At 46.6% G+C, this 24,863-nt stretch overlaps 1 protein-coding gene across 1 annotated transcript in view; it reads left to right on the plus strand.

The window, feature by feature from the left end:
• The window catches only part of GALNT17 (polypeptide N-acetylgalactosaminyltransferase 17), a 465,458-nt gene that overhangs the window by 347,727 nt on the left and 92,868 nt on the right, over window positions 1–24,863 (plus strand). Inside the window, exon 6 of the mRNA XM_056137608.1 lies at window positions 7,661–7,778. Within this exon, the coding sequence (XP_055993583.1) occupies window positions 7,661–7,778 (118 nt within the window). The remainder of the gene's footprint in view (window positions 1–7,660; window positions 7,779–24,863) is intronic.

A 24,863-nucleotide genomic window follows, 5' to 3' on the forward strand; every position in this document is an offset into this window, starting at 1 on the left:
AGTGACCTGCCCTTTCTGATGATGCTCAGACCAGAGGGTAGACATGGCAGTGTCCAGAATTCTTCAGGTCTCAGGAATTTTGAAGGTAGAGCTGTTAGTGGAGCTGGAAAGAGAGGACAGTAGGTAAGGAACTTGCCTTGCATGTAGCAAGTTTAATCCCTGGCATCCCATACGGTTCCCCCGAGCCCTCCAGGAGTGAACCCTGAGCTCAGAGTCAGGAGTAAGCACTGAGCAGTGTCTGGTGTGGCCCTAGCACCATAGAAACAGAAAAGAAAGTAGATGAATGATATCAGTCAGAGGGAGAGGAAGAGACTCAAAATTATCTCATGTGTAGGGTATAAAGAAACTTCCTCTGGGAATATCAAATGCCCAAAGGGGAATAGAAAAGAAGAGCAAGAGAACTGGTCTTAAGTAGGAAGCTTGCACTGGAGCAGGGGCTGGGATGGGGGATAAGTTAGGGAAGGAAACATTAGGATAATCTTGGAAACAAAATGTACCTGCCACCGAGGTAGGCTGGAGGGTGGGACGAAAGTGGGGTCACTGGTGGAGGGATTGGTGTTGGAACATTCACTAATGTTCCATCACAAATATCTTTGTGACTGTGTAATTCATGGTGATTCAATTTAAAAAAATAAAACTGTTTTAAAAGATAAGGAAAGTAGAGCAATTAGGAGTTTCTGGTGAACCAGCACCAAACGTAAGACCAAAGTTTTAGTAGATTGGTGTTGACATTGTCTGTTTTAGGAAAAGTGACTGGAGGGAAGTTGGGCATGCCATTTCAGATGTGTTTGCTGGATCTTTGGGACATAAGGGAGATGCCAAGTAGACGATCAAATGTACCAGGTGTGATGCATATGGGAAGTATTCAGACTGGGGAGAGTTGGAAGGGTATGGAAGACTAGTGTTTCTGAAAGAGCATGGGAGACTGCCAGGATGAACTATAGAAGGAGAAGATTGAAACTCTTTCCTGAAAACTCAGCCCTTGAGAAAAAACAGCAGAGGGAATTAGTAGGCAATTGTTAGTCCCTACATGCCCAGGAGCCCCTTCTTCCTGAAAGGAAACAACCCACTGTGTCTGATGAGCCAGGGCAGTGCAGGGGGACCAGTGGGGACTGACCTTAGGATGGAGGAAGTGGGGCCCCGCACCTCAGCCTGGGACCCTGCCATGGAGCAGAGAAGAAGCAGTGAGGATGAGGCCCCAGAGAGAGGAATCAAGGTACAGTTTGTCTATAAGGGGAGCAAGCACTGAGAAGAAGTAGGGGGGAGGGAAGCAGGTCGGGAGGGGGTTTGTGGTCTTCAGCAGAGATGTGGCCAGATGGAAGCTGATGGGGTTTGGTGTTGTCCTAACGTGTGGCCTGGATATTTGCAGGTAATGGTGAGGATAGCAGAGCAAGAGGTAACTGAAAATTCGTGGTTCCTTGATTTGGGGCCATGCCATAACAGAAGAGCGGGGGCTTGGGATAGGGGAATCAATCCCACGCTGGGCTAGGGGCAGGAAGCAGAGAAGTTGAGTGTGCAGGCTCTGGGCAGAAAGGGAGCAGAGTTAGGACAGGCTTGTTAGAATGGTATCAGTGGCTCCAGGAGCTGCAGGGGTCATCTCCAGGGGCAACCAGGAGAGAGAGCGAAAGCCTGAAGAGGAGGCAGTTGGCATACAAGCTGCTCCTTCACCTGGGAAAGCCTGGCATCGTGCTGGCTCTGTCTTTTGGAATCCAAGAATTCCTTTTGGGTTGCAAAAACAAACTTACACATATTGTGGAAGGCGCTGCGCCCCACAAGAAGACCAGTGTCAATCATGTGCCCTTCTGCCTCTGTGAGCACTGCACAGGCACTTCTGACTGTGAGCACTGAGCTCTGAGCTCCCATGTGCTCCCAGGTTAGTGACACACCTGCAGATGCCAGAGCATGGAGAATTCAGATGAGAAAACAGTTGACGTGGCTGCAGTGGAAGGATATACGGGAGCAATGTGTGTGTGTGGGGGGGGGCGTTGGCTGGTGGCCCTAGTTCAGAAAGGGAATGTTGGGGATACCAGATTCCAGATTCGCCCTGTAGAGAGTACAGGACAGGGGCTGCTCTTTTGCTCTTTGGTCTGCCCCTTCCAGAGGGAAGCCCATCAGTTGGTGAGGGGGGCGAAGAGGGGTGTTGAAGAAGGTACTGAAAGTGGAAAAGGGCTAGCAGACTTCAAGAAAGTCAGGAGGAAGGGCTGGAGCGATGGCACATGGGTAGGGCATTTGCCTTGCATGCGGCTAACCGGGATTCGATTCCCAGCATCCCATAGGGTCCCCTGAGCACCATCAGGAGTAATTCCTAAGTGCAGAGCCAGGAGTAACCCCTGAGCATCGCCGGGTGTGACCCACCCCCTAAAAAAGTCAGGAGGAGAAACTCGGGATCAGGAAAGAACTGGAGGGTGGCGTGAGGCCCATGTTCATTGCAGGCCTAGAATGGAAGGCAGAAGCAGCCACAGAATCCCTGCTCCTCCAGCCAGTTGCACCATGCGGGTATATGTGTTTTGGTCATGCCAGCAGAGGCCCAGGAAAAAGGAGGAGCTGTTAGGTGGCCACGAATCTTGATGGAACCTTGAAGTGTTAAGTGGTCACAAGCCTGAGCTCAGTCACCAACTGAGACACAGACAGGGTAGATACTTTAAGGTTTTATTCACACACCAGAATACACTCATACAAGGGACTCAGTTGAAGGTTCACAAGCCTAAGAGACTTGAACCCTGAGCACTAACACTCAGCACTGAAGGTCCACGAGCCTAAGAGACTTGGGACTCTGACTGCCCTCCATCTTTTAAGCCCCGTGTCCTCCTGCCTACATGCCTGGGTGCACATGCCTTCGTGTTGGGTGCCCCCTGCCAGGTGCATTCTCACAGCCATGAGCAAGCAAGAGGTACAAAAGTGAAACAGGTCAGTTAACACATCTTGTTGCATTCACTTGGATCATCCTTGTTTTCTGTGGTCAGATGTCTGGGTGTTCATGTCCATGTCCTTGGGGTCTGGCAAGTTTTTCTTACTAGATGGTAAACTCGTGATCCTGAGGCACAAAATGGGGCCTGGCTTTCCAGAACAGAGTGGTTCTTTCAGAGCTAAGGCACCTCCAGCAGATCATGGTCATGTGCGGCGGGGGGGGGGGGGGGCAGAGATGGGGCAGGAGCCACTGTCGGATGAGACCATAGCTAGGAATACCCGCAGGAGCATGGGTAGTGGCACCAGGGGGTGCAGCTGGGAGGACAGAGGTCATGGGAGCTCAGAGCTCAGTGCTCACAGTCAGAAGTGCACATGCAGTGCTCACAGAGGCAGAAGGGCACATGATTGGCACTGGTCTTCTTGTGGAGCGCTGTGCCTGACACAACATGTGTAAGTTTGGTTTTGCAACCCAAAGGGATCCTTGGATTCCGAAGGACATATGTGTGGTTTGAAGGGCAGATTGGCTCAAAGAGAGGTCCCATGGAAGCTGTTGGCTAGGGATGGGTGAGTATGTGTGTACATGATCCAAGTTTTTTGACCTGGTTGTGCCCATGGCCCAGGTCATGGATCCCTGAGCATGTGGCTGGAAAGGAGCCAAAGAACTTGCAGCGTCACGCCATGACAGGAGAAACTGGAGTCAATGCAGGGACTGAGGGAGGGAAGCATCTAGAGCAAGTGGACCTGTCACCTGTTACCTGTGGGACCATGAGCCTGTGGGAGAGTCCCAGGATGACTGCCTGTGCCCCCTCCTTTCTCCCAGGGCACCTCTCAGTTCCATCCAAGCCCTATATGTGGGGTGTGGATTCTGCGCCACAGCAACAATGAAAGCGATTATTTTTTCATTTCTGTTCTTCTCTTCTGAAATGGAGCTATTAGACTTTGGCAGATCCCTTAATATGATTATCATTTTTGAATGATTTTGAATTGAATTGTTTGCACTCATGGTGCTAATCACTATGGAGTTGGAAGCATGAGGCTGTGGGTTCATCTTCCAGGATGCCACCAGCCTTAAGTACCCTTGAATGGGTGCCGTGGACAGGGTGGGGGGAGGCCTGCAGGCCTGGGCAGGGGCTCTCTTCCTGAACATGGGGACATGTCCACATGTCCATTAGCCTGACCCTTTACTCTGGCTCTCTGAAGTTTGTGGTGGCTTTCTTTTGGGGGACTGCATCTCCCTTTGAAAGAAATACTGCCAGTCTCCAGTCTGCAGAAAGTTCTAGCACACAGCCCCTGCCCTCACCCACAGTGTTCACCCAGCAATTATTCAACCTGTCCTCAACCTGGCGTTGCCCACTGTACATTAGCCACTGCCTAAGCCTGGCCCTGCTCCCAGAGCCTGGGGTCTGCAGGCCTGAGGGCAGAGCACCCCCTGAACTGGGGACATCCATGCCGCAGGACATTATAGCAGATCCTCAACTGACTTTTCAAGGAATCTTTTCACTCAGGGTTGCTGGCCCAGAGGCTGCCCTGGCCATGGCATGCGGCTGCATCTTTGCCACATTAAGGCTATCCTCTTTCCTCCTGCCTTTGGCTTTAGCCACCACCCATGAGGCAGACAGAGCTTCTTCTGTGCCTCTCTTATGGGACCTTTGCCAGCCAGGCAGTTTCACTTTAATAAAAGGGTAAGAAGGGACCTCTCAGATTCATCACAAGGGACCCAGGTTTCTGATACAGAGCTGGTCCAGCGATACAGAGCTGTAACCAGAAAAGAGAGGACTCATGGGGCCTCGAACCCATGTCAGCTACACCATGAGCAGGAGAGATGACATTGAGGGCAGGGGAGATACATCTGGAAGGAATTGCTACCGCCCACCAACCTGGCCAGCAGGGGTCATGTGCTTCCTGTTTCTTTTTCCTCCTCCACCAGATCTTCTTCCTTCAGTTCTTCATCTCTCATTTACCCTCCACCTCACCTCGCAGCCCCTTCCAGCCACTCTCCCTATTCAGGGTGCAGCACGGAGCTCTCCCCAGCCCAGGGCAGCCCCACTTTGGGGGCTTTTTATTTATTCAGCAGCCTCAGTGGTACTTCTCTGGGGCTGTTGGCACTCAGGCATAATGGGGAGTTCTGGGCAAGTGAGTGTGGGTGACCTCAGAGAGGATTACAAAGGGATGTTATTTGCAGAACATGTGCCTCGCACACTAGCACATCACGTATCTTTTAGCTGGGACTCAGAACCTTCCACTCAAGGAAGCTGAGGCCAGTTTTCAGGGTCAACTGTCAACCAGCCCATGTAGCTCATAACTTTGTGTTTACCTGAGAGTGTTATCGCTGTCCCCCTGGCATGTGGGCACCCAGAGGTCATCCTGGGACGGAAGTCTAGACACTGAGGCAAGTCCAGGAGTCACTGAAGCTGGAGAAAATTCCACTGTCACTTCTGGCCAACCCAGCAGCACTTCTCTGGGGTGCCTGCAGGCTCCTACAGAAGATTCTCTTTGGCCCAAGAGACACTCTGACATTTCTGGCCTCTGGCCAGCTCCACTCCAAGGCCCTTTCTCATGGGTGCAGAGAGGCAGCAGGGGGAATCCCTGGACTGGAAGTTGGGTGGTCCTGAACAGCCAGTTGTGGAATATCAACTGAAATCTCCCTGGGTCTCAGCTCTTCAATATAGTTGGTCTTTCTCACAGCCACAGTTCACGGGGTGGAGTGGGAAAGGGGGTCCTCAAAAGCCTAAAAAGTGCTTTGCACTCATACTTGAGACATAGTAATTGCTCAGTCAATGGCTTTTGTCATCATCATCATCATCATCATTAGCTCCTCAAGTGCTTGGACTTGGAGGTGCGCCATGCATTTCTCTACCACTGTAGCATTAGTGCAGCCCTGGGATGGGGCAGGGGCTGAGAAAATAGCTGTAAACACCTTTGTTTGTTCTAAAGTCTAAAGAGAGGCCACGGGACATTATCAAGGGCTTAGCCCCCGCACCCTTGCCCTGGAAAACAAGCCAGAGCCCACAAAGGGTCCTCCTGGTGATTTGTGCTCCCTAAAGCATGTGATACACAAGGTGCTGGAAGGCAGCATGTCCATTGAGCCTGCTTCCACTTACACGGCCTCCAAGGATTGTGTCTGGTTCTCAGTGACACAGCTCTCACCTTTAAAACCCCATATGAGGGTCTAGGGGATACATAGCTACAAAACGAAGTAACGAGTTTGTCTACTGGTCTTCAAGACCCCTGGCCAGCCACACTATAAATGCTTTTCATGGCTCCAGCCAGATCTCCTTCTCTGTCATCTGAGGCATGTTCTCTGCCGTTCATTTTTTGAGCAACCAGGTGGGCACCAGAGGGTCCCTCAAAACTATAGGACCCTGATTCACATTTCACCTATGGAGATTGGACCCCTCCTGCCCACTCCCATTGTTTCTCTTTGGAAAGTCCTTCTTCCATGTGAGGCAGTCGACACCTCTGTTCTCCACTCCCCAAGGTCTCTGAGACTATGCCTGGATTCTTTATTCTTTTCTTTTTCTAATTGCATCACCATGAGATAGAGCATTACAAAAGTGTTCATTATTGTGTTTCAGTCATACAATGTTCCAACATTCCTCCCTTCACCAGTGTAATTTCCCAGCACCAGTGTCCCCTGTTGCCCTCCCACCCCTTCAAGCCACACTTCACCCCAGCCTACCTCTATCTACCTCTATGGCAGGCACCTCTCTCTCTCTCTCTCTCTCTCTCACACACACACACACACACACACACACACGCACACACACACTTTAGGCATTATGGTCTGCAATACAAGTGCTGAAAGGTTATCATGTATATCCCTTCACCTGCTTTTGACACTCAGTTCTTGTCCAGAGTGATCATTTCCAACTATTATTGTCATAATGTAACCTCCTCTATCTTAACTACCCTCCATTTCCCACACCATTGACCCACCATTGATCCGTCCTCTTGGCCCATTTTCCTTGAGTGTGTCTGGATTCTTATCCCCACAGGTTAGTGAGAACCACATCCTGTATTTTCAGCCACCCCACGAGGGCACTTGTCCACCTACCAAGGATCTGGGCTAACCCTGGAAGTCCCTAATACCTGTGAGAAGTTGAAACCAGCTTTAACACCTTGATGTCAGTCCTGCAATTTGTCTCAGCTAAGCCACTTCCAAGTGTGAGCCCCTGGTGGTATGCACCATTGTCAGCATGTTGAGGAGAGGGAGGGTGTAGGAATTTTGGCCATGAGGGATGTCTCTCCATTTGCCAGAGTGGGGCTTGGTCCCTGCTATGACGGCCCATGGGTGGTTGCCACTATTGACATTTCGATGACTTCTTTAGTTGAGCTGTAGTTCACTCTTAGTGTGGCAACGATGACACGTTTATGTGTGCAAGGTCAAATTGATGTGCTTAGGCAATGCTGTATGACTACTGCCACTATGTCAACTCAGACTTCTCTACTTCACATCTTCTAGCATCTCTGAAGGCCAGATACAGCTTCACTGACTCATCACAGTGCACACATTTTATCTCTAGGGCACCTCCTTTATCTGGTAGCAAGGTTGCAGTCTTTGAACAATATCTCCCCTCTTCTCCAGCTGCCCAGCCTCCAAGGATCACCATTATCTTCTCTGCCTGTAACAGGTTCAGCTTTTGTAGGTTCCACAGACTGTGAGATCAGAGAGAGTCTGCCTTGGTCTTATTGCTATAGAACCTTCCACTGTGGATACAGACTATGTAACCTGGCTTCTTTCTCTCTCCCACAGAACACCTGCCATGATTGGCTGCTCCTTCGTGGTCAACAGAAAGTTCTTTGGTGAAATTGGTCTCCTGGACCCCGGGATGGATGTGTATGGAGGAGAAAATATCGAACTTGGCATCAAGGTTTGTGTGCCCGTGTCCTCCCTTTGTGGGGGTGGGGGTCCCATTTGTGAGCAGAGCTGTCTGGTCATCCTTCATGAGTATTTAAAGCATCTTTCAGCTGGTGGTGACCATTCACCCTCCTGTTTGAAGAATTTTCATGCTCCTTAGAAGTGACCTGATGACAGATATCTGAGTGGCAGCATGTGCCAAGTTACGAGGCGAGAGTGATGACAATCCTATATGACCACATGGGTCCCTGCAGGAGAGGGGGTTCATGGGTTTCTGTCCCACAGCCCAGCCTGCCTGAGGAGCAGGTGAGAAGCAACGACTCTCTGATCTTTACATGACCAGATTCTGAGAGCGTTGGAATGCAGGCCCAATGTCCACCCCCCTATTTAAAAATTCGTAAGTGTTATTTTATGTACTTTGATTTGCAATACTATCAATCATAGGGATTTATGGATAAAATAATCCAGCACTACTCCCCTCCCTACCCCCTCTAGAGTGTTCACTTCTCTCCATCATTGTCCCAGCGTGCCCCTCCATCCAAACCACCCACCCCCTTTCCTCCCCTATGATAAGCTTCTGAATGATGTCCAGTTCTCAGCTTCAGTTGCCTTTGGGCATCTGCTATTCCCCTATTATGACTATTCATAACCCACATATTGAGAGAGATCAGTCAGTATATATCCCTCTCTGACTAACTTCACTCAACATGATACTCTCCAGATCCATTCATGTAGCAGCAAATGGTTTGCATGATTTCAAATCACAAATCACAAATCATCCTGTTAATCGTCAATTGCCTCGAGCAGGCCCCAGTAACGTCTCCTTCATCCTAGCCCTGAGATTATATTCAAGGCTCTTTAGGAGAATGAGACCCATCATTGTTACTGGTATTTGGCATATTGGGTACGCCACGGGGAGTTTGCTAGACTCTGCCGTGTGGGCAGGCTACATTCGGTAGCCTGCCAGTTTGTCCAAAGTAGGAATGAGATAATAAGATGTCATAATAGGATGTTCTGGTTCTGGGAGCTGGTTTTTATAGTCTCTGAGTCTTGGCCGCTGATGGGATTACACGGTGCCAGGGGGCCAGTTGGTGGGTGTGCATGATTTCATCTTTTCTAATAGCTGAGTAGCATTACATTGTGTATATATGCCATAGTTTCTTTATTCAGTCATCTGTTCTTGGACAGCTTCACTGTTTCCAGATTTTGGCTTTGGTGAACAGTGCTACAGTCTTTTCTGAATAGAGATTTAGGACCCTTGGGGGTTGGTGCCAAGAAACTTTATTGCTGGGTCATATGGTAGCTCAATTCCTAGAATTAATATATATGTGTGTGTATATATGAACATATGTGTGTGTCCCTCTGTAGATATTATGCGTATGTGTATATTCATGTGTTTAAAGTGTCCTTCACCCAACTCCTCTGAAGGGATTTCGGGGCTGAGGTTATCAGACTTCTTTTACCAAGAAGATGTCCATGACCATGGTTATTGCCACATGGAAAATAATTTGAGCTGTGCAGACTGAGAGGTAGGAGCAGTGAGATAGGTTGGAGTATGGTTGGACAGTGTGAGACGAATAGACGAATGCAAGGAGCACTGGAGCCAGGACTGGCAGAGAGTATGGAGGGAGGGATGAGGGGAAGGGTAGGGGCCAGGGCTGAGCCTGTTTCTGATATTGGGAGATGTGAATGCTGCCTCTGAGGGGAGGGATGGGAAAGGAAAAAGTGGCATTTTCTGATGCTGATGGAAGTAAGGTGAATCTGAGCTTCAGACACCCCTTCCTCTAACAGGCAGCTCAGGGGTGGAGATGAACCAGAGATAGATGCTCTGGGTGTTCGGGGCACATCAGTCCTATTTGAAATGACAGGAGGGAGGAGGTTGCCCAGAGAATAAAAAGAGGGGATTAGGCGTAAAGGCAGAGGAAAGGGAAACAACCTGGAAAGGCTAGAAAGGACATGGAGAAAATGAGACAGGCAGACAGACAGACACAGAGAGAAACTGAGACAGAGGCAAAGGGATTGGGGAGAGAATGAGAAAGAGGGGAATATGCAAGAGGGAGAAGGAAGAGAGAAGGAAAGAGGATGTAGGGAAGGAAAAGAGAGGGAGGAGACAGAGAGAGAAAGAGAGAAACAGAGGTGTCTGTGATACTGATCTGAGAGGAGAGTGTGTGCAGGAACTCATCATGGGTACCCAAGTTGGACTCAGCAGTAGGCATTGGGGATGGACCCTGAGTGCCCCATGGGAGGTGGGATGAACAGGAATGGGTAAGGTAGTGGGGAAAGGGCATCCAGGTCCCAGCCACTGGTGGGTAGAACCTAAAGAGAACCCCACGAAGAAGCAGGTCTGTGGGGGCACGAGCAGTGACCCTGGAGAAACCTGGGCTGGGAGAATAAGGGACCCTCCGTGCCTTGGCACTGAGAGAGGCCCAGAGCCCTCAGGGGTAGGGTGGGGACCTGACCCAGAAGAAGGGCCGGTAGGGGCTTCCGGAATAGTGTAGGGCTCTATCACACACGGGTATGTACAGTTCTGGTGTGGAGGGATGGGGCCTGTGGTGACTTGCTTGGTCCAGCTGTGGTGTGGTGGGCCACGGCCACAGCTGCTCCACCCAGAGAATGCAGGAGTCAGGATGAGGGTGGGTTTGAAATTGGCCTCTGTCTCTTTTTCAGAAATAGTTTTGGGAAAATATCCTAATTTTTTAGGATATTTTTGCTTTCACATCTCCACTCCCTTTTTCTAATTTCATGCAGAAATATGAGCCCCCTAGCTCCTCCTCCCCAACCCATGCTGAGTTTCCCCGTTTCTTCCTACAACGCCCCTCAAAAGATGAGCAGCTCCACCGAGAGCCTTCTAGAAATATTTCAGACATGGCAGCTCTCGCTGTCCCAGCTTTGACACTCTTGCCACCATCCAGAGAATCAGGGAAAGAACGGGGACAAGGGGGGGGGGGTGGTCGGCGGGGAGGCGGCAGGGCAGGGAGTGAATCTCAACTATGAATGGCAGGGTATAGAAATGTCATGTGGCTGCTTTTGCTAAACCATAGCCATTCTTTCAAAGAAGAAAAATAGGCTGTAGAGAGCAGAAACTACACCTGTATACACACATATGCAGACACACACACACACGACCAATATGTGTGCACACATGCACATACGTATACACCCACAGCTATACACGTATCTACATAAAGTCACATAGCCAAACATGCATGTGTGCGGGCACATGCATACACATACACAACCAATATATATGCACACATGCACATATGTATGCGCCCACAGCCACATATGTATATACAACCAGCCACATAGCCACACATGCATGTGTGCGGGCACATACATACACACACGCGACCAGTATGTATGCACACATGCACATACATGTACACACACAGCCACATATGTTTATACACACAGCCACATAGTCACACATGCATGTGTGCAGGCACATGCATACACACACACGACCAGTATGTATGCACATGTGCACATACATGTACACACAGCCACATACATATATACACACAGCCACATAGCCACATATGCATGTGTGAGGGCACATGCATGCATACACACACTCTCTCTCTCTCTCTCTCTCTCTCTCTCTCTCCACGCACATCTCCCTTTCTCATCTGGCCTCCAGGAGTATCCAACAAAGCCAGATGAAGACTGAAAGGGCTTCCTCCATTTCTGAGTTCTTTGCTCCTTACTGTCTATGAATTCCACCCCAAGTGAATGAGGGTTTAGATGATTTTGTCTCTTGCTATTTTTCCCACAAAACAAATTGGAGAATGAAGAATTCACTCATTACATTTTATGTTAATTTCTTTTATGTTAATTCAACATTTTATTATGGAAAATTTGAAACAGACACCAAAATAGAACAGTCTAATGAATCCAAATGTACTCGTCAATTCAGCTTCAACAAATATCAACACTCAGCTACTGAAAACCTTTTAAAGAGCAAATCCCCAGATACCGTATCATCCCGCATATAAAGACTTCAGAGCGTATTGCTAACACAGAGACATTTTTTAAACTTAGGCTCAAAGTGGATGTTAACCAGACTAATTGTGGTAATCATTTTATAATATAAACAATTATCAAATCATTATGCTGTACACTTGACACTAACATAATGTGGATGTCAATTATACCCAATAAAAATAAATAAATATGCATAAACACATGTCTCAGATAAAATTATACTTAGCAAAATTCAGTACCTGTTTGTATTTCTCAGAGATAGTATCAAAACTTTGTGAGACTATCTCAATGACATATATATTATATAATATAAATTATTGAGCATATTATTTTGCAAATTATGTGTTCAAATAAGGGTCAAAATAAGGTCCATATGTTGCATTTAATTGTTTACTGTTTTTAGTCTATAATATTTCTTCTTCTCAATTTTATTATTCTATGTCAGAATAACACTTGAAAAAATACTTGAAAACTCCAAGTATTTATTCTCTAAAATTTTCTAGAATCTGAATGTGGCAGATTGATTCTCTTATCATGTTCCTCTAATCTTCATTTTCTCTAACCTATAACCTTAGTTTCCTTCCTCATTCTCTCATTGTCCCTATTCCTTCTTCCCTGGTGGGAATACCTTTAGCGGGACTCTAGCATCTGTCACATCACATTAGGGACACGTGATGTCTCACTTCTACTGATGTCAAAATTCAGCAGTACAGTTGTATATTTCAGCCTGGTTTTCCATCTCTTTCCCACCAGCTTTCTCCTAATGGTTTGAACTGCCACTAATGTCTATTGCCTGTATTTCATTAGGTCCTAAAAAGTGGTGGTTTTTAAATTCTACACTCATTATGTGTTTATAAGCTGTAATTCTTCCATTAAAAAAGGGAGGCTTTCATAAATTGTTTGGATACTCTGAAATATTGTTTAAACAGGAAAGGGAGAATAATGCTTGATCTTTTTCTTTTTACTTAAACGTTTTTAGAATAATGAACTGATGCCATAGCAACCTAAAAAGATGACCAGTGAGATTTCTCCTAAGCAATATTATGAACTCAGTTTTCTCCCCTCAATATGTTTGTGTGTCTTGATCCATTGCAGTCATTTAATTTTTGCCCATTCAATGTGTGTTTTCTACAATATAATGCACACTCTCCATTTGCAAAGTAACGATATCATGATTTGCACATCCTTACCATTCCCTCCTCAAACAGCACATTTCCATTGCCCGAGGAAGTCCTTCTTCTGTCCTTTCCTGTCAGTTCTTTATTCCTCCGTGTGAACCTGTCAGACAACCATTCCTGGGTTTTATCACTGTAATTACTTGTCTGTTCTAGAACAACATATAAATGGGGTCAGACTTTCAGTTCTTTTAACCGAAATGATGCTTTTGAGATTCCTCCACATTGATGTTTTTTACTTTCCTCTGTTCTTTTGTTTGTTTGTGGGGCTACCATCAGCTGTTCTCAGGGCTAATTCCTAACTTTGCAGGGCTCAGAGGGGCGAGGGTTGAAACTTGAGTTGGCCACATGCAGGGCAAGTGCCTTAACCCTGAAAAACTCCTTGATATGGTGTGCTAGCTATGATATGATATGATATGATATGATATGATATGATATGATATGATATGATTGATATGATATGATATATGATATATGATATGATTGATATGATATGAGTGTTAGCTACCCAGAGTGCTCAAGGACTACTCCCATATCAGTGTCCAAAAGTTGTTCCTAACAGTGCTTGGGGTCCATTGTGGTGTCAGGAATTGAACCCTGGCCTCCCACATGAAAAGCTTGACCTCAGTCTATTAAACTATCTCTCCAACCCTCAAATCATTCTTATTTATGACGAGGCTATTCGTTTGTATTATAGAAGATTCATTTATTTACTTTCCTACTTAAAGTAAGGTTGTTTCCAATTTGAATCTGTCATGTATCACTTAATCACTTAACTTCCCGTTAGTCGTCAATTTGCTCGAGCGGGTGCCAGTAACGTCTCCATTTGTCCCTATCGCGTGCTAGTGTAGCCCAATGGCATCTGTTTGCTCTGGGAACATGAAGAGCCTCAAACCGATCGTTCATGATCTTCACGAAGAAGTCTGACCATCTGGTAGGTGGGCGGCCACGCGGTCTTTTGACATCCTGTGAAATCCAGTCAGTAACAGCTCTAGTCCAGTGGTCGTCTTTAAATCTCATTACATGACCAGCCCATCTGATTTTTGACACCTTGGCAAATGATACAGCGCCCCTGATTCTTGATCGTCGACGGATGTTGGAACTCCGGATTTTTTATCTCATTTGAGTGAAACGTGATATTCCAAGCATAGCTCTTTCTATTCTTCTTTGGGAGACCTGAATAGCGTTCTCATCCTGTTTGCGTAGGGCCCACGTCTCTGAGGCATATGTTAATGCAGGAAGAACAGTGGAATCAAAGAGATGTGCCTGGAGCCGGAGGTGCTTCATCCTCTTAGGAAGACCTCAAAGAGAGAAGAGCAGAAGTACTGGTAGATGCGGCAGAAGCTGGGAAAAGTATTCGTTATGCCCGCCTGTCCTTCGCCAACTACAAGACCAAGATGACTGCCCTCCGACGTCCTGATGGATCCATCACATCCTCCAGAACGGCAATGGGGAAGATTATCCATGACTTCTACTCAAATCTCTTCGATAGCCATGTCCACTTGCCGACATACCAAATTCCACAGGATGGATATGTCGTTCCCAACGTACTCCCTTCCGAAATCTGACATGCCATTTTGTCGGTAAAGAAACAAACAGCACCCGGCCCAGACAAGGTCAGACCTGAACACCTGAAGAACCTGCCATCAGTACTCATCAATACACTGGCTCGGCTCTTCACTCGCTACCTGTCTGAATGCAAGGTTCCGTCCCAATGGAAAACCAGCAGGACCGTACTACTGTTCAAGAAGGGAGACATCCATGACATTGGCAACTATCGCCCTATCTGCCTATTGTCTGTCATCTACAAGTGGTTCCCTCGAGTCATCCTAAATAGGATTGGTAGAACTCTGGATGAAGGACAGCCATGCAAGTAAGCCGGGTTCCGCAAAGGATTCAGCACCATAGACCATATCCACACAATAACCAAACTCATTGAGGTTTCTCGGGAGTTCAAGATGCCGCTCTGTTTAACGTTCATTGATTTAAAGAAGGCCTTTGATTCTGTTGAGACGGAAGCGGTCATTGAAGCCCTAGCCAATCAGGGCATTCAAGCCCAATACATCAAGATCCTCCGTGAGCTATATTGCGGATTCACTACCAGGATCTCACCATTCTACAAAGAAGTGATCATTGATGTCAAGAGAGGGGTGCGGCAGGGTGATACCATTTCACCGAAACTCTTCAGTGCCACCCTCGAGAACATCATGCGACGACTGGAATGGGAAGAAATGGGAGTGAAGATAGATGGTCGGCAATTACACCACCTCCGCTTTGCTGATGACATTGTTTTAATAACACCAAACATCAGCCAGGCGGCACAAATGCTGGCCGACTTTGACCGTGAGTGTGGAAAGGTAGGACTCCAGCTGAATCTCACGAAGACAATGTTTATGAGAAACAGCCTTGTTCCTGATGCCCCATTCGCTCTCAACGGAACGACCATCTCCGAATGCAACAGCTATGTGTACCTAGGTCGAGAAGTCAACATGACAAATGACCTGGCACCCGAGCTGCGCAGGAGGAAGAGAGTGGCTTGGAACGCCTTCAAGAACGTCGAAGAAATAGCTGTCATGTATATTCATGTAAAATTCTCTTTGGAACATACTCTTGGGGTTTTGTTTTTTCCCTTTGTTTTTATTTTGTTTTGGTTTTTGGGTTTCAACCTGCAGTGCTCATGAGCCACCCCTGGCTTTATGCTCAGGGACCATGCCTTGTGGTGCTCTGTGGACTGTATGCAGTGCTGGGATTTGAACCAGCATTGCAGCCACAGCTGCGTGCAAGGGAAATGTCTTAACCTTTGCACTATCTCTCTGACCCAAGACATGTGTATTTTATTTTTCTTGGACAATACTTTGAAATTGAAGAGAGAGCATGTAAGGATGATACAGGTTTTACCCTTTGAGAGATCATCAAACAGTTATGGAGACTCTGAACACCACTTCCACGGATATTTCTTTGAGATCCTATGAAGTCTAGGTTCTTTTCTTGTACATGTAGGTCTGTGGTGCATCTTTTTGTCCCCAGTATAAAATGGTCTTTTGTTTTATTGCTCACCTGTAGAGATTCAAAATATGTATGTCTAGTACGTAGATTCTCTATACATGTTTCTCTGTATTTTCTTCCAGAAACTAGCGAATCCTAGCTTTTACATCTATGCCTATGGTCCATAAATGAAATACCTTAATTATGTGTTTGTTTTTGGCCACCCTTAGAAATGCTCAGGGCTTACTCCTGGCTCTGTACTATGAGATCACTCCTGACAGGACTCAGAGGACCATATGGGGTGCTAGGAGTTGAAACCAGGTCAACTGCCTACAAAGGCCTCTCTCCAGGCCTTAATAGATCAGATATATTTGTGTGTAGAATACTTTTTGACCTGGATATAAAATACACTTTTTAAAAAAGAAGTGATAAATTTGACTATATTTTTCAGCTTCAATGTAGCAAGACGTAACATTTTTGAAATGTATGGAAAAGTGATAAACTAGGAAATATATTCACACTATCTGTGTCTGACAAAGGACTTTTTGCATATGATTTATAACCAACCTTCAAAATCAGAGCAAAAGAGTAAAAAGAGACATAAACAGCAGCCTTGTTTTCTCTGTTACAGGAGGGTCCACTCTCTTTTGCAATTTCTTTCCCAACTGTGGTTGCAGCCATTTTTCTAGAAATTCCAATGTCCTTGATGGTGTTTAGAGACCAAAGGTTTTTTTTTTTTTTGAGTTATAGTGTTCATTGATTATGGGTCATCATTGCTTGCTAAGTGTTTTTACTGAGAAAAGCTAGACAAGGCAGAGTCTCCTGCCCACGCACCTGGCTGTCCTCGCCGGAGCCCCTTGGAGGGGAGTGGGTTGAGTTTCCCTCCCCGCTCTGACCAGGGCTCCAGCAGCTGAAGACCTCCAGAACCAGCCACCACCATGCTGAGACCACCCTCCACACGCATGAAGGTACTGGCAGAGGAACAAAGGCATGCGGGTCCCGGGGTTGAGATCTCCAAGCCTGCTCTGATCGGGGCTGAGCATCCTCCACCCAGATCCTCCATATTCCAGTAGGCAGGGGTCACACCCACCAACTGGCCCCCTGGCGCCGTGTAATCCCATCAATGGCCAAGACCCAGAGACTATAAAACCCAGCTCTCGGAAGCTTATTCATCTTATTATCTCATTCTTACTTTGGACAAACTGGCAGTCTACTGAATGTAACCTGCCCACACAGCAGAGTCTGGCAAACTCCCCGTGGCATACCCAATGTGCCAAATGCCAGTAACAATGATGGGTCCCATTCCCCTAACCCTGAAAGAGCCTTGAATATGGCACTTTTTAAAAAATCTCAGGGCTAGGAAGAAGGAGAAATTACTGGGGCCTGCTCAAGGCAATAGACGAACAACAGGATGGTCGTGATCATGATCATGATCCAATGTCCTCGATGGTGTTTAGAGACCAAAGGTTTTTTTTGAGTTATAGTGTTCATTGCTTATGTGTCATCATTGCTGCTAAGTGTTTTTACTGAGAAAAGCTAGACAAGGCTAATTGGATTTAGAAGCAGAGATGTAAATGATTATTTCACAACTCCAATTTAAGATTGTGACCTTTTTACTTCTTTGACTTTATACTTTTACTGCAAGTTTCAATTCCTTTTGACACTATTTCTTACTTGTTTTATTCTATAGCATAAAAATAATATTTTAAAATAACAAGTTGACTAGAGGTTAATATATCTTGTTTTGTCCTTACAATGTAGCCCTCTAGGAATGTATAATCAATACTCCATTTTAAAATTATTTGAAATCCTTTTTCTCTATGTACTTAGAGTTTTTTCTGGCAATAAATGATGTTTGCATTTTTTTCTGTTTTACTGAGGTTACAAGTCAGTTAACTAAAATTATTGAAACTGAGGTTTAGACATTTTAAGACTTAATTCTTCACAAGAAGCCCTAGGTTCATAACAAAATTGAGAGAAGGGTACAGAGATTTACCTAAATCCTTCCATGCCTAACATGCCTGGCCTCTCCCATATCAGTGTCCCAGTCAGAGAGCAGAATTGGTTACAATGGATGCCCTTGACCCGTACATCCTAACTACTACAGGTCTATGGTTTACATTAAGCTTCATGTGTAGCGTAGGACAGTCTATGGCTTTGAATAAATTTGTAATTACATCTAATATTCTAACACTACCCTCATATCACACAGAATATTTTCACTGTTCTGAAAGTTCATTCTGCCCCCATAAGCCCCCATATGTTCATTTATGCCTAATCCTGAGCAACCACTGAACTTGTCACCATCCCCATAGCTTTGTCCTCTCCAGAATTACTTTATAAAGAAGATTTGCATGTCAGATTCTTACATTTAAGTTTTCTCCAAGTCTTTTTATGACTTGAAAGTACATTTCTTTTTCTCTATTCCTTTATTTTCTGTTAGCTGTGAGGATCACCCTTAGTCTTGCTCAGGGGTCTGAGACCTCTCCTAGTGGTGCTTGGGGACCATGAGGACTCAGCTATCCTTAGGGCCTCTCAGCCAGGAACCAAGCCAAGGGTCTTGAGCACACCAGGTATATGCTCTATCACAAATCACAATCACAAATCATCCTGTTATTCGTCGATTGCCTCGAGCAGGCCCCAGTAATGTCTCCTTCATCCTAGCCCTGAGATTATATTCAAGGCTCTTTAGGAGAGTGAGACCCATCATTGTTACTGGTATTTGGCATATTGGGTATGCCACGGGGAGTTTGCCAGACTCTGCCGTGTGGGCAGGGTACATTCGGTTTGTCCTATGCTCTATCACAAGAGACACATATCACAAGAGACACATCTACCTATAGCCCATGTTTTTTAGTATGTTAAAAGGAATTCCATTTTGTGAATGTAGCATCCATTGACTCCTGAAGGACATTTAGTTGCTTCCAAGCTTTAGCAATTATTAATGTCTGCTTCCTGTGAAATCTGGGGGTATTTCTATTATTCATAGCAAAGTACACCAAGTACTCTGATATCCTGCAGAAACCCATAGGGTGGGAGTAGGAATGGCTGGGGGGGAAAGTTGTAAGGAGGTTCCTCCTATGGGCAAGTATGGCCCATCCCACCTTAACCATGTCTGGTTAACTGGATTCAGAGTACTATTTGGCTCACACATCAAGAAAAGTCTGAGAACTCATGGCTTAAGAAAAATTTCCCCTGCCCCTACTAATAGTATATTACTGGTGACCAATACTGAGTACTTAAATATCAGCACACCAGAGCCGAGTCTGAGAGGAGAAAAAAGATCATAAGTAAGCAAATTAGGCCCCCCCAAACTCTGAAAGAGAATCCGGAAACCCTTGCACTGTTGCCACTGTGTGGAGGGAGCAGGGGTGAACAGAGACAGGGGTCCCTGAGACCTTCCTTGGCAGCACGTGTTGGCAACAATTAGTCCATGTTCAGCTGGTTGGTATTTGGTATTTGGTGCCCAAAAAGACAAGCAAGGGCTGAGAGGGAGCTCCAAGGATGGATGTGTATGATTTGATTCTGGGGTCAATGGGTCAGAGTACATGCTTTGCATGTCAGAGCCCCAAGTTCAGTCTCCAGCAGTGGCCTGAGCAGTCATCCCACAGATTGAGTTCATTTGCCACCCCATTCTCCTACCTTCTAGGCAGCCCAAGTCACCAATAATTACACAGTCTCTTGTCCTGCAGGAGGTACTCAGGCTGCTGGGTATATAAGATATATCATAGAGTAATTTTATCACAAATGGATATGATGCTCATAATCCTATGTAGACACAAAGATAGATAGTATCACCATACATCGATTTCATGTAATGCACTATCTCAAATATAGAGAAGTGTGGTTATGTAATAAGCAAAAATGTGTTTGAAACAGCATGAAATTGGATTTCCTCATCCATAAATTGTGTTATATTTATGTCTAAGTTATAGTTGGAGGAAAAGAACTGCGATGTTGATATTTTTATAAATGGTGTCTAATGCATTTCTATTAAGGGGAGATATATTTGGTGTGTTGAAATGTATTATCATAATAGCCAAACCATTTACTCCACCACCGGAGAACTGTGGTGTTCTGTGTGGAATTCCACTAGCCTGCTCCCAGCCTGCCACACCGATTGTAAATTATTGTAGGCATCTGTGAGTTATTTTATAGGAAGCATCCATCTATTTTTACAGCTCGGAAAAGTCTGTCACTCTCATTCATCTCCCTGGGAATAAAGCAATAATTTGATTCGCTATAAATGTGAACCTGGATTTACACCCTCCTCTCCAGGCAGGACACCCGTGATGGGAGTGATTTACAGCTCTGTTTCTGGGCCAGGGGACTCGAAGGTGGCAACTCAGCCTGCAGTGCTTGTTGCCATTTTCTACCATTTCCACAGAAAATGGGGAGGGAATCAGCCTGTTCTTGTTCTATTCAGGCCACAACTGATTTTGTTCACCGTGCATGCTAAATGCCAGGCCCCAGAGATCATCCATGCAGGACCTGACCCACTTGTCCAGTCAGGAACCCTAGTAGTTGGATGATGGCTGTGAGTCTCCCCAGAGAAGCTTTGGTTTCTTAGGAAGTGACCAAGTGACCTTCGATGTTTGCTTTCTGGAAACAAGTCAGTGGGCAAGTTGAGATTTTCTTTCTTTGCTCTCTCGCCCTTTGGCTGTGTGGGGGAAAGCCTGTCTGGGAAATGATACTTCTTTGTTCCCCTCTTTTCATACAAAGATGCTGAGGGGAGATGTACTTTGCCGGGCCTAGAGTCCTGTGGGACTAAGGTTATTGCTACCTGGATGTTTCTAGGGTCGGAGAAACAGATAGCATGAAGGGAACATAAATAAGCACCAAAATCAAAGGGTAGAGGCATGTGCAGTCATCGGGGCTGGAGTGGAGAAAAGAGAATATGAGTCAGGAAGACAGACCAGCAGGGGAGATGACAGACAGAGCCTGCGGTGCAGAGAGGGGAAACCAGAATAGAGGTTCCGGTGGGCAGTGCTACTGTTCCCAGCCATTTGGCAGCCTGGCGGGGGTGGAGGGGGGGATGCATGCTGGATGCATTTAAAACAGTGTTGCCCATCACTCAATTTAAGTCCTCACTGAGGCATCCAGATTCAGGCATGAAAGCTTCTCTGACATTTCTTTATTATGTCAGAATCTGAAAGATTTGTGCTGGGGATACCCTGATTGGAACCATTTATCCTTGAAAGTCAGTTCTTAAGTATTTCAGACTGGACTGGCTCAGCAGGGCAACACTTTGCTTATGCTGATGGCCTTTATTACTGTGGAAGTGCTAATAAATCAGTTGGTGGGGAGGACGGAGTTTAATTGGAAATATGGCGGCTGCTGGTTCCCGTTGCGGACACCTGCTTTGAAGCTACTGTCAGCTTCAACCTGAGTTTCAGGAGATAGTGCCCCGGCCCCCAACTGATAGCCACATGTAGCCACGTCAGCCTCACAGGAGGTAATGCCCCATGTCCACTGTCTTGTGTGAATTTTCTCCCTATTTGAAAATATAAAAGGGAAACGATTACCACGTTCACTTGACAACTCCTTAAATTTTAAGTGCCAGGGCTTAGAAACACCTGTGTTTCCTCTACATGATCAAAATGAAAAGAATGGAAATCCACATATTTCTTTTGAAACTAGCCCTCAGACCCTTCCTACCCTTTTTGAGACACATTCAAATTCTATCCCTCCTGTGGAGGCGACCTTGTAGAAAATTATAAAAACTCTCTCCTACTTGGTGTATGAAGGCTCAAGGAATGTACAGAGTGAGTGGGGGAAGAGCTGCCATTCCTTTGTGTGATGTTTTCCCATCATTGAGGCCAAGTTTTTGGCTCTTCCAGAAGATCACTTAATTCTTTGGACTTAAAGGATGGTCTTGGAGAGTGGGAGGGGCTTCTCTGCTTTGGATATTTTCAGGGGAGTATTTTCCCAAATACCTGCCTGGCAAGCTATCCATGGTGTATTTGATATGCCCAAAACAGTAACAATAACAGGTCTCATTCCCCTGACCCTAAAAGTCCCTCTAATACGGCAGTCATTGAGAAAGAAGAGTAAGGAGAGGCTGCTAAAATCTCAGGGCTGGGATGAATGGAGACGTTGCTGGTGCCCGCTCAAGTAAACTGATGAACAACAGGATGACAGTGATACAGTGATATAGTGATTTTCCCAAAGTATGCATGGAAGGGCAAGGGGGGTGGTGGTGTCTGAGACTGGGTAGGGTGGCATGCCAATGAGAACATGGGGCAGACCTGGAGTATGCTTGTGAGGAACCCTAGACCCTGGAGAGGACCAGGCAACTATGACAAATGCCAGAAAAGCTGTTGATCTGGGAACGGATCCTTCCCCATGTAGGAATGTGGGAGGCTGGCTATGTGGAGGACCAGATGATGGAGGAGTCGGTAAAGCTGAGGGGTTGGTTGGCATTCCAGTTTCATCGGCAGAACAAATCATCTCCAAACAGTAGCTTAATAGGTGGCAATCATGTTAATAATTTGCCTGTGCATGGAATCCAAGTGGTATGTTAAAGGAAGGACTGGGCCCTCCATCAAAGAAATATGGAATTCCTAACCCCTGCTACCTGTGCTCATGAGCTTATATGGAAATAAGATCTTTACAGTTGTGATCAAATTATATGGGATAGCAAGCTTGATTAGTGACAACCATAGGGGAAATAAAGTCACAGAGAGTACACTCGGGACCTAGAGTCAGAGCCAGTGGTAGAAGGAATGAAGACCAAGGAAGACCTAGGGTCAATAAGACCTAGGTCTATAAGGAGGGAGAAGCAAGGAAGGGTTCTGCCCTAGAGCTTTCAGAGAACTTGCCAACACCTTGACTACGGAGAACCAGCTTCTAGAACTATGAAATCATACATTTCTGGGGTCTTCAGTGCCTCCCTACCGAAGTTAGGGGTATTTGGGTATGGCAGTTCAAGGAAGTTAATGCAGTGAGGACAGTTTTTTTTTCTGTGCTGTGACATCTGGAGAGCACTATCCTGCCTGAGCTCTCCAGGGACCATTGCGTGTGTCCTAGTCTGGCGGTGTTATGGCGTGATGCCTGGCTCCCAGCCAGCCAGCACCTCAGAAACCCAGAAGAAGCCACACCACCTTTTCTGACTCTGCATCACACAGCTGAACTCTGAATCCGACTCAGGATGGACAGAACGTCAAGGTCACCAGGAGTGGGAGAGAGAGTGGCAGCAACTGGGGAGAATCCCTGCCAGGCTGGACTCGACACTCCCGTCTAGGCAGCATGGGATATCTGTCGTGTCCCCCTTCCTCCTTAGGTCTGCCATCTCCCTGAGGGATTTCTGCTGCCTCACAGCCTGTTACTCCAACACACGGAACTGGCCAGGGAGCTGACCGGGGGAGCCCACCTCACTCCACCCATTGCGCGCCATGGCGGGGGAGGGGACCACCCTTTGAGGGAGAGTGAGCACGCGGAGCCATAAGAAAAGATACATGATCTGGGAACCTCTGTGGGGAGAAGACTCAATTAATTTCAAGCAAGGTCAGGTTTATATACCTCAAGGAACAGGGAACCAACTTTTCATGGCAAACAGGGAACAAACGTTTTGTGGGGATATTCAGCACACACTTGCAGAAAGACTTAGTAGGATGCTGTAGTTTGTCATTCCTTCTTGGCTGGGCTCCTGCTTCTTCAAGCGTCCCCTGGCCCACCCTGGTGACTGGATGTTATGGCTGGCTGTTGGAGGGGAGAGGGGCCACTGCTGGGAAATCAAGAGGGGGAATTCTGGGGGAGGAGCCACCTACTGCTCATCCTGTTCAGACACTCCTCAGAGGCTCCATCCTTACCTCTAGTTGTTCCCCAATTGTTCCTTGCAACATCCCTGGTCTTTTGCCCCCAAGAAGGAAATCACTGAGTGTGGAGCACAGCCTTACTGTGAGGTCAGCCTGCGGTCAACAGGGAGGAAGGGGTGCTGCCTGGAAGAGGTGACATTCTGGAGATGGAGTCCCATTCACTGCCACCGCAGTCAGTGAGGTCGGGGAGGAATGTCAGGGTGGGGAGACACTGAGTTGGGTTCTGTAGAGGTAGAGGGGTTGCTTCACATCAGAGTGCTCTGAGGGCTGGTGCCTCCTGAGGGCCGTACTCGCCACGTGGGGCTCTGCACATTTTTTGCACTCTCAGTTTTGTCTTCCCCAAAGCCCTGTGCTTTTCTCAGGATCCAAATTGCTGTGTCCCAGCATGTAACTTTGTTTCTGAGTTGAAGGGGAGCAGTTTCCCCTGGGGAAACAGCATTCTCTGATGGTACTGGCTGGCCAGTACTTGGGGGAGTAAAATCTGTGACAACTCTTTGGTGGTAGTTCCTGGTGATTCCAACCCTCTTCTCTCACTGGGATGTCCACGGTGGGAGTGATTCGTGTTTCCGGCCCTGCAGCCTTTGCTGCCATTTCCTAACATTTCTGGTCATGGCCATGAGGAGGCATAGCACTGAGGGATCATTTCTTTTGGTTGCATCGTGGTGGAATTTTGTTTCCAGTGGGATGTAAGGGCTGGTCGGGAGTCTATTTAGTCTCCTCTAGTTCCACAGTGTTGGTACTAAGCCGGGACATTAGGACGAGCCTTTGGACGCAGCCCTGTAAGCAGGAAGCAGAACCGAAGCCCCACTACTCATAAGTGGGCAAGTTAAAAACTTGTGAGTCCGATGACCTGGAGGAGTACAACATGTTTTCATACACCACGTAGTCATACACTATCTTGGCAGCACATGGCAGCAGTTTCCCCCTCTCTTACACATCCTTAATCTGGATTGACCTTCAAGTATCAGTCTGAGCTTTCTCTTTGCCCTATGTGTAACCAACCACAAGAATGTGGGATTACATCAATCTGTAGAGCCTACGTATCCAGTTCCATATCTTCCTCTGATGTTTTTTATCATAATAAAATAGCTTTGACAAGACAATGTATGCCCTGATGTTCCTTTGATGAATGCTCAT

Source organism: Sorex fumeus, unplaced genomic scaffold (assembly GCF_029834395.1).
Source record: "Sorex fumeus unplaced genomic scaffold, SorFum_2.1 ptg000126l, whole genome shotgun sequence".
In the NCBI taxonomy this organism is placed as follows: domain Eukaryota; kingdom Metazoa; phylum Chordata; class Mammalia; order Eulipotyphla; family Soricidae; genus Sorex; species Sorex fumeus.